The sequence below is a fragment of the Bison bison genome, unplaced genomic scaffold (assembly GCF_000754665.1).
Source record: "Bison bison bison isolate TAMUID 2011002044 unplaced genomic scaffold, Bison_UMD1.0 scf7180017864456, whole genome shotgun sequence".
In the NCBI taxonomy this organism is placed as follows: Eukaryota; Metazoa; Chordata; class Mammalia; order Artiodactyla; family Bovidae; genus Bison; species Bison bison.
The window spans coordinates 20,123,868-20,134,662 of NW_011495018.1; the positions used below are offsets into that span (position 1 = coordinate 20,123,868).

At 46.5% G+C, this 10,795-nt stretch overlaps 1 protein-coding gene across 2 annotated transcripts in view; it reads right to left on the reverse strand.

Moving 5' to 3' along the window:
- Positions 1–10,795, reverse strand: part of RBM20 (RNA binding motif protein 20) — a 75,300-nt gene that overhangs the window by 42,028 nt on the left and 22,477 nt on the right. For both annotated transcript variants that reach the window (XM_010859365.1, XM_010859366.1), the window contains exons 4-5: positions 9,755–9,846; positions 8,875–8,972 (exon numbers count right to left, since the gene is read on the reverse strand). In XM_010859365.1, the coding sequence (XP_010857667.1) occupies positions 8,875–8,972; positions 9,755–9,846 (190 nt within the window). The remainder of the gene's footprint in view (positions 1–8,874; positions 8,973–9,754; positions 9,847–10,795) is intronic.

Sequence of the window (10,795 nt, forward strand, 5' to 3'; positions counted from 1 at the left end):
CCCAGCATCAGAGTCTTTTCCAATGAGTCAACTCTTCCCATCAGGTGGCCAAAGTACTGGAGTTTCAGCTTTAGCATCATTCCTTCCAAAGAAATCCCAGGGCTGATCTCCTTCAGAATGGACTGGTTGGATCTCCTTGCAGTCCAAGGGACTCTCAAGAGTCTTCTCCAACACCACAGTTCAAAAGCATCAATTCTTTGGCCCTCAGCCTTCTTCACAGTCCAACTCTCACATCCTGACACTAATACTACACTGTAAATCAACTGCACCTCAATGAAAAGTTGTCCATTTTGAAAAAAATTTAAAAATAAAGTACCTATTTACATATTAAAAAAAGTACATTTCATGGATGCACCCCCTGCATTGGGAGGCAGAGTCTTAACCACTGGACCACTGGGGAAGTCCTTAGAAACATTTTCTATGTGTTGTACTGTTTTGCAAATATTCGATTTAATATAGTTCAGTCTACATTCTGTGAGTGACCTAAAATATCTTTTTGTTAAACTTAATTAGGTTCAAAATCATATTTGATTCATCAAGGGCATAGAGTTATATGTATAATCACTCTAGTCCATCCTTGAACAGTTCATATAAAACACGGCTATTATTTGCCTTACGTCCCATGGGAGATCTAAATGATGAGGGAGGAAGGGAGGATATGGTCCAGGAGGTACTTCTAAAGTCTGCTCACCAGGATCGCAGACAACCCTGAGTGCCCTGGAGCAGGCAGCACAATGTTGTACACTTATTCCCAACCTGGGTTCTCTAAGGAGCCCAAGTCCTGAAGGGTCTTTGAAGGTAATAATGTATCAAGAAAGGAGTGTGTGTGTGTGTGTGTGTGTGTGTGTGTGTGTGTGTTGGAGTATAGTTGTTTTACACTGCCGGGTCAGTTTCTGCTGTGCAGCAAAGTGAATCAGCTATAGGTATACATACATCCCCTAAAGAAGGATGGTTACTTTTGACATTTAAAAAAACCCAAGTTGAAATCATACTTTGAGTTTCTTTACTAATAAGGTAACCTTTGGTTAGATCTCTAGGCTGATGAGAAAGGGTGACTCATGTATCTGCTTTAATAAAAACGGGTAACTAGTTAATTACTCACTAAACTCACTAATATAAGTACTTTGGCAAATAGTACTTTGCCAAACATAAAATGCAGGACAGGGGCTGCCTGAGGTAGGAGTGAATAATTTAAAAGAGTCTGGGCTGTAAAAACCACAAGACTTTCTGATGTAGTTAAAAAAAAAACACCCTGAACTTGGAAGACAGAGGACTGGATTTCAGACCCAGCTCAGCTACCGATTAGGGGCATGACAAGGACAAGCTAGCTTTCCTTTGCGGGGTGAGTTCCCCAGGGTGGGGTATGAGGGAGTTCGTCTATATGTCTCAAGTCCCTTCCAGATGTAAAATAGCCATGCTTATGTGGCTCAGCGTTCTAAAATTCCACTCGTCTCAGAAGCCTTGCCAAGCTAAAGCCTAAGACCCAGGATAATGATAAGTTTCCCCAACTGTGCTGGGCAAACACAGGAAACCTGCATCTTTTCCACCCCCTGCCCAATGAATGTAATGCCTGTCTTCTACTCTGGGTGATCAGCCATTCCAGCACGCATACATGCACAAGGACCGTCATCCTTCAGACAGGCCTGTCTGTGTTGGTATTGGTCTCCTCTTTACAGAGCTGAGGGTGAGCTCGCAGCAGGGAGCACCTTGCCAATGTGTCTGCCCCCCTGAATGACTGTGCCTTCTGAAGGAACGAGAGGAGTTGAGATCATACACTGAGATAAACTAAACACACACGGGGCCTGCTACCACCCTGATGACAGATACAGCAGCTGTGTGCCTCTGGCCTCCAGGCACTCGGGCCAGGGCAGTAGGAGCATCAAGACAGACCTGGGTCTGTCTCCAGTGTTCCTGCTCTCCAGTGTCGACCACGAGCAAGGGACTGAATTTCTCCAAGCTGATTTTGCTTCTCTATAAAACAGGGAAAATAAAAACTGATTCCATAGGACAAAAATGCCACAGTGTACTACTATATAAAGTGTCTTCATGCAAAGCCTGGTGTCAGCAAGCTTCTATAAATAAATACTTGTTCCTTTCTTTCCTGTGACACTTCAAGAATGTGCTGGGCTTCCCGGGTGGTGCTAGGGGTAAAGAATCTACCTGCAAATGAAACAGACATAAGAGACAGACGCAGGTTCGATCCTTGGGTCAGGAAGATCTCCTGGAGGAGAGCATGGCAACCCACTCTAGTATTCTTGCCTGGGAAATCCCATGGACAGAGGAGCCTGGCAAGCTACAGTCCATTGGATTGCAAAGAGTTGGACATGACTGAAGCGACTTATCACGCACACACATGATGCTACTGGACAAGGAAAAAAATATAACTGTACTATGATGATGTAAGAGAACGTCTGTGTTCTTAGGAAATTCATGCTGATGTAGTTATGGGTGAAGAGGTACAGTGACTCCAATAGTTCAGGAGAAACATGCATATAGATCATTGGATGGATGGATAGACAGATGGATGGAAGGACAGATGATACAGAGAGACAGAGAGGCACAGAGAAAGAATGATAAAGTACATCAGCCAAAATGTAAAAATGTAGCGAATCTAAGTAAAAGGTATATGGGGGTTCTTGTATCGTTCTTGCAACTTTTCCGTAAGTCTAAATTAAATTAAAATTTGAAATTACAAAAATAAATTTTAAAAGATGTGCTGGGGGGTAGAGCAGCAGCTGGACTTAGAATCGTGAGCCTGGTGTTGATGGGCTCTGCTAGCATCCCACCCACTAATGCTCTCCCGGGAGGCACACAGGTGCCAGGTGCATTTGAAACTTTCCGGTCCAAGGTCAAGTCTCTAAGAGAGCTAAGGTGTCTGGGTGGTAACTGAAGTCTTCATTACTAACCTGAGGGGACAATCATCTCTCACCAGCCCGGGGATGCTCCATTCAGTTCACAAGCTAGCATGGCATGGCATGCCCCCACGTGCAGTCAGGGCCCTGGGTACATTTTCATCGGTTGCAGCCACTCATTTAAAACCAGACGCTGCTTCTGGACTTCCCTGGTGGCCCAGTGTTTAAGAATCCACCTGCCAGTGCAGGGGACATGGGTTCGATCCGTGGTGGGGGAAGACTCCACATGCCTCAGGGCAACTAAACCCATGTGCCGCAACTACTCAGCCTGCACTCTAGAGTCCATGCACCTCAACCACTGAGCCCCACAGGCTGCAACGTCCGAAGTCTGCATCCTCTAGAGCCTGTGCTCTGCAACAAGAGAAGCCACCGCAATGAGAACCCCGCACATCACAACGATAATAGAGTAGCCCCCACTCACAGCAACTGGTGAAAGCCCATGCACAGAAAGGAGGACCTAGCGCAGCCATAGATAAATAAAGCAAAACCAGACACTGCTTCTAATGGTTCATGCGACCAGGTCTAAGACCTCTCCAGTCCCTCGCAGATCTTTTATGGATGGGTGGAAATGTGAGAAGAGCAGACTTGTGTAGGAAGATTCTGAGACCTTTCAATGCCCTCTGATGCAAGAGGGAGCAGACTTCGAAGACGAGTTCAAAGAACAGACCCAGTTTCAATAATTAACAGAGCTGTCATAACAATGTGGCTCTGGGCAAGAGGCCCCCAGGGTGAGAGAAGTCTCTCAATCTGCTTTTAAGAGTTACAATATAGAGGTGATCTTCAATAAACCATTTTCTCTGCTCCAGCCTCATCTCCTCTAGGTGTGACCTAATTTCACCTGGCACACAGTTTGTGGGCCTCTGCTGGGTTTGTGCTAAACATACCTGAGGACAGACACAGGGAAAATGTTTAGTTCTCATGGGGTTGATTTTGAACATACCATGCAGATAGTGAAAAAACCAAGTCCCACTATAGACAATACAACATGATCTGATTTCCCCCCAAGTATACACTTATAGTAAGTAAATTTGCACAGGTACCCTAGCTAGAGACAGACAGTGATAGCTGAAGACATTTACCTTTAGTTTTCGCTCCAGGGTTGGATTTTCTATTCTGTATACTTCTGTTACTGTTTAACATTTACATCATTTTACTGTTTTTGCAGCAACAAAAAAATTCATATTTGTAAGCAAAAAAAAAAAAAAAAAAAAGACCCATGCGGGTCTTCTGCTTCTTCATTCTTTGCTCTCTTTGAAAATGCACAAGGTGAGCCTTGCCGAGGGGACAAGAGCAAGGATAGAGCTGGAATGGTGGAGGAGGGGAAGAGTATTTGCCACATCAGTTACTACTCTTCATGGTCTATGCGGGGTCAGGAGACCAGGGTGCTCTGAGCCATGGAACTTAGAGGCCAGGGTGGAAAGAGAGGTATTCTAGAAACAGCCAGCAATCGGAGGGGCAACCTATGACTTAAACCTCTGGCTTCTCACAGCATTTCTATTTCCCTGTGCCTCGGTTTCTTTATTTACACACATTTTCTGGTGAGCAAGGTTCTAGTGAGAAAGAAACCGTGAAAACAATACATATCGTCCCCAGCCGGGGAAGCCCCATCTGAGGCACTAGCACTACTAAATGAACTCTAAGGTGTCTGTGCAAACTGCAAAGTGACTTTATGGGACAGTCAGCAGGCAAAGTGCATCTCAGGCAGGCACAAGAAGACTATTTACAGGCTGAGAAGGCCCCTGTGGCCCCTTGCAGAAACCTGACTACTCTGTTTATGACGACTCAGGCAGCCAAGGATAAAGCGCCTCTGCTCCCTCACACGGCAGGAGCTTAAGTGAAAGTGAACACCCTTCTCCCGGGATCCTGGAGGTGGAGGGGAGGGGCCAGGGACAGGCACAAATCACCCACCCTCAGCAGAGCACACAACCGTCACTTCAGTGCCCCATCTCTGTCAGAAATAAACACGGAAAGGCTTGCACGGCTTGCACTGCTAACCGAATTGAGATAAGTGCAGATTCAGCCAGTAGACAGGTTGTGTGGTCATTTTAGATTTTGTGGCAGTTCAGATACCCCCTGAAGCCTCCGTCACACCATGGAACCCCGTGTGGCTGTTCCCTGCTTAAAAACAGGGGGCTTTAGAAGGATGAGGGCTTCCCTGGTGGCTCAAATGGTAAAGAATCTGCCGGCAGCGCACGAGACCCAGGTTCTTTGCCTGAGTCAGGAAGATCCCTAGAGAAGCGAATGGCTACCCACGCCAGTATTCTTGCCTGGAGAATTCCATGGACAGAGGAGCCTGGCGGGCTATAGCCCATGGTGTCGCAAAAAGCTGGACATGACTGAGTGATTAAAACACACACTTTTTAGAAGGAAGAACTGTTCTCTGCTCCACAAACAATACTGATGTGAAAGTGGCCGAGTCCTGGTGGTTCCTGCTTTTACTCAAAACGTGTTTCTGAAAAGATGTATGTAAGCGGAATCAGGCAGAAAAAGCCCGGGCACTCAACTGGAAAACACTTCTGGAGGAAAAGGCACGAAAGCCTTCACGGGTCTCTATGGGGGCAGAAAGGGGGGAAAGTGGGAGGAATTTCAGCGTCCTCTTTAAATATTTCTTTTCTGCTTGAGTTTTCACAAAAAGCACACATTATGTAAGCAGGAAACACAATAGATGTACGTATGCAAAAGGAGCTCTCTAGGCACCTATGGAGCCTGAAAAAAGTGCCCTTCAGTAACAGATTAACCACCCCTTGGTGCATCTGCTTATCTTTGGAGACCAGCAACTGCAGACAGAAAAAGAATCAATAATTCCTCTGAGGAACTCTAGCACTACATAAGGAGCCTCGCAGAGTATTTTTCAGTAGCGGATTCAACATATTTCTCGGCTTGTCTTCACAAGTCAATAATTTTGGATTTCAGGTTTTTCTAAAGAAACACACCTACATTTGATTGCATTTGTCAGAAACGGCAACAAGAGGACCAGAAGGATGAACCGGCTCTGATGCTGCAGGGACCAGCTGGAGCAAACTCTGTCCTTGTCCCCCAAATATCCTTGGGACGCTCATGTGACCAAAGAGACTTCACAACTTACAACGATAAAATCGTCAGATGACACCTCTTTGCCTCCACTGAGCATGTACAAATGCCTCCAAACGTCTGGGTTCATCTTGGGAGACCCTGTCACGGTGCCGAAGAATTCGGCTGCCAGGTCTGACAGCCTCTTCACCTTTTGCTCCACGGCAGCTGCTGACTGAGGCCCAAGGAGACCTCATCACTCCCAAGACAGCCTGAGAGCCTGCTAAGCAGCTTGTGGAGTGGAAGCTGGGGAGGGACATGGGGAAACGTACTAAGGAGAGAATCATCCTGATGGAGAGACCTCAGAGATGGGCAGTAGGGCTTAGTTGTTAAAAGTGAGGCTTCTACAGCCAGGTCCCCTGAGTTCAAATCCCATGGCTGACCCTTTACCAGCTGAGTGACCTTAGGCAGGGAATTTAGTCTCTCTGTGCCTCAGTTTCCTCACCTCACAGGGTTGTCTAGGGGATTAAATGAGTTAATACATACAAAAACGCTAAGAGAGTATTGAGCACCATATAATAACAGCTATTGTGATTATCATCTGACTATGTCTGGGCTTTCCATCACCTTTCTGCTGCCACAGCACAGAAAGCAAAATGTTTCTTGCGCTGCTTCTCAGGCTCAAGCCAGATGAACGCCCTGTCTCTAGGCATCCAGAGGAAGCTATACTCACAAATGATCACGAGTCAGCACATTGCTGGTGTCTGCCCCCTGCCTGGGTAAAGCCCTTCCGTGGGAACTCTCAGCTTCTCAGGGGGAGCAGACGGGACTAGAGGGATTCCCAGACAGAGTCGCGCAGAAGGAATGCTGACCCTGAGACCAGCCCCTAGTCACACAGCCAGCAGACAGAGCACAGGTTTGTCTGACCATAGCACGGGTTTCCCCACAATAGGTTAAATGGTCTTGTGCTCAATACCAGCCATTATTACTGCTCACACGCTGCACGGTTCACTAATCCTTGTCACCGACATGGTCTCCTTTGACCTTCACAAGGGCAGGACAACACTGGTCTGCCCTGAGCCTCACGCCCACCTTACCACTCAGACCATCGAATCAGAAGACAGTGCTCAAACGGCCACAAAGATGCTCCAAGATCAGTGGCATCATCAGAAGGCTCACAAGCCAAAATGGAAACCCAACTTCAAAAGTCATTATCAGGGCAGTATTTGCCCCACTTGAGGAAAAGGAGTCTCCCAGAAGTAAAGTGACTTGTCTGAGGCCACACAGTGGCGGGCTCCAGACCTGGGACTTGAACCTGGGCTCTGGCCCTGCGGTTCACTGGTCGGGGCCGGAGGATGTGGCTAAGGCACAGGCCGACACAGAGGTGTCCTTCTCTCCTCGCCCCACTCAGCCCCTGCCCCTTTATAAAGGGCTCATCTGGCATAGTCTGTCTTTCCTGTGTCCAGATCCCTGGCCCACCTGACCCCCAGTCCTGCCTCCCCCATCTGGGTCACAGCCCCTTCTGCTCAGTGCTGGGGTCTCAGAGTGGGCAGAGAGCTGGCTCCATGGTCCACAGTGTGGGAAACAGGCCCTGGGGTGGGAGCCGTGCCAGAGCTGCCAGCGCCTGCATTTGACACGAGGTCATGGAATCTGGCGTCTGACTCAAAGACAAACGACAGGTTCACTGAACCCACCCTCTCTCCTGGGACTGACCCAACGCTGCCGCTGACCAGGCGTGGCTTTCCATCTGAAGACTGCAGAGAGAAACCACAACGTTCTCTCTCACCAAAACATGGGCTGCAGACAGGGGCGCCCCCTTGAAGCACTTCTCCCCGAAACACAAACAAATAGAAATTGCGGTCCAAGCAGGCCTCGCTTCTCATCATGAACTTCCTCACCTCCCCACTCACTCAGCACCCAGGGTCTAAACCTAAACATCTCAGCGTGCTCTTCCCAAGCTTTGCTCCAATGCCCTGATGCGTGGAGAGGATGGCGTGTGGGGAGACTGGCTCTCCTGAGCTGGAGAAGAAAGAGCCTGCAGCTGCTCACATGACAAACTGGAAAAAAAAAAAAAAAACAAACACCCCACAGATTCAGGCAAAACCACACAGACACTCGGCCTCAAGCAGGGTTCGGTCAGACGCAGAGGATGAGGTGGTTAGATAGCATCACCGACTCAATAGACATGAATTTGAGCAAATTCCGGGAGACAGTGGAGGACAGGGGAGTCTGGTATATAATAGTTCACAGAGTCAGAAAGAGAAAGATACGACCTAGCGAATAAACAACAACAAATTCGCTTTATGGGGGGCTCTGTGGCTCATCGCCTTCCACGCGTTTCCCAGGGAGGAAAGGAAGCTGGGTAGCTCCTGGGAGTGGGAGAAGCAAGTGGGGAGAGCAAGTTGTCACAATTGGTGGAAAAAAGAGGGATGAGCCCTTAGAGCTTTGGGACCAAAGTGCACACTGCAGAGAAGAAGGAACACAAACACAACTAAAAAAAGCGTTATGCAGATGTCACCATTTCCCCAAGGAGCCAAAAATAACCATGCGCAACGAGTCCCTACTTTTAAAACACATTTTCTCTTTCTGTTCAAGTTTCAGAATTACCCACTCAAAGGAAACGGTCCACTTCAATAAAATGTCAAAGTGCTAGAAAACACACAACACACAAACACACACACGGACCTCAAACTTATTTTTTTCTAAACCAGGACCGAATGCTAGAAAGTCTTTGAGTGCTTTCAATTTGAAGAAATTAAGTCAGACTTAATCTGTGTGTTTCAACCCCAGTTGGACTGAATTAAACGCTGACCTCTGCTTTCCTGCCCTTCACTAAGCGCCATCTGTACCTGCTTCACCCAGCCTCCTCTGCATCTCTACACCCAGGCAGAGAAGGTGGTAAAAATGCTTCGATGATGACGAGAGACAACGGAGAAAACGCTTCTGTACTCACATTTGTCCCTGGGGAAGCTGAAGGGAACGCGGGACTTGACTGGGTAAACGACCTCGCAGGAATGGCCGCGTATGACGTTCCAAGGTTTGAGGAGTAATCTGAATGGTAAATTACACAAAATCAAGTGAAAACCCAGTCATTTCCTTGACCTTCAGAAGTCCTTGTTTATGGATATGTGCAAGAGTCATTCCCCCCCTATTTAAAAATAACAATGACTTTTTGGCCAAATGTTCTTTTTAAAAATAATTAAAGTTAGCTTTTCTTTCTTGAAATAAATCATTCAAAAGAAATGTTTAAAAGTTGTAAGGCAAACATAATAATAAATAACTGGGTTAACCCCCACCCCCCCAAAAGTCATTATCAGGACAGAAGTGGGAAGGGAAAAGTGAAAATTCCCTTTTAATATAGTGATTAGTGGTTGGCATGATTATACTTCTGAGTGTGCTGATAACCAGCAAAGCTTTAGGTCTAAAACACGTAGAAAACATCAAAGAGCCCAGAGAGCAAGTCCAATGCCTCTTAGCATCTTGGGATCTGTTTGCTTTACAGACGTCTAAGGAGGGCACATCGGGGACATTTGGTTAGTAAAGACGAGGCACAAGAAGCCTTTGGGAGGGGGCTTCCCTGGCAGTCCAGTTGTTAAGCCTTCGCCTTCCAATGCAGGGGGGTTGGGTTCAAGCCCTGGTTGAGGAGCTAACATCCCACATGCTTCTCGGCCAAAAAACCAAAACATAAGACAGAAGCAGTACTGTAACAAATTTAATAAAGACTTTAAAAATGGTCCACATAAAAAAAAAAAAAATCTTAAAAAAAAAAAGGAAAGAAGCCTTTGGGAAACTGCTTTCTGCTTCAAGCTGCTGACCCGTGGGCCCCTCTTCACCTTCCGTCCCAGTGGGGTTATAAACGGCTGTGCTGTTGGGAGAGCCACACAGTGTTCCCTCTGCAGGACCGAGGACACACCGCACACCAGCGCTGGAGGGGGTGAGAAAGGGGAACTGGTTACTCAGTAGGTTAGACAAAGAATTGCCATGTGACCCAGAAATTTCATTAAGACACTCAGACCCCAAAGGGTAGAAAACGGATGTTCAAACCAAAACTTGTACACAAATGTTCACAGCAACCCTATTCATAACATCCCAAAGGTAGAAACACCCCAAATATAGATCAGAAGTTGAATGGATAAGCGAAATGTTTTTATATATATGAATATTATTCAACCATATAAAGGCTGCATATGCTACAATGTGGGTTGCACTGAAAATATTATGCGAAGTGAAAAAAGCCACAAAAGGTCACATATTATCTGAGTCTATTTATATAAAATGTCTAGAAGCAGCATATCCATGGGGACAGAAAGCAGATTAGTGGTCCCCAGGGGCTGGGGGTGGGGAAGGGGATGCGCAGTGACTACCTAACAGGTATGGGTTTCCCTGGAAGTGAGGAAAATGTGGAACTAGAGAGTCGTCCTATTTACACAACTTTGTGAATGTGTTAAGTAGCACTGAATTGTATACTTTAACATGGTTACTATGGCGAATCTTATGTGAATTTTACCCTAATAAAATGATGGGGAACCAGAAAAGAAATGGTTTTTTAAAATCAATTTTTAAAATTGTGTTAATAACCTAAAACGAAGATCATGGCATCTGGTCCCATCACTTCATGGCAAATAGATGGGGAAACAGTGGCTGACTTTATGCTTTTGGGCTCCAAAATCACTGCAGATGGTGACTGCAGCCATGAAATTGAAAGACGCTTACTCCTTGGAAGGAAAGTTATGACCAACCTAGACAGCATATTAAAAAGCAGAGACATTACTTTGTCAACAAACGCCTGCTACTCAAGGCTATGGTGTTTCCAGTGGTCATGTATGGATGTGAGAGTTGGACCATAAAGAAAGCTGAGCACAGAATTGATGCTT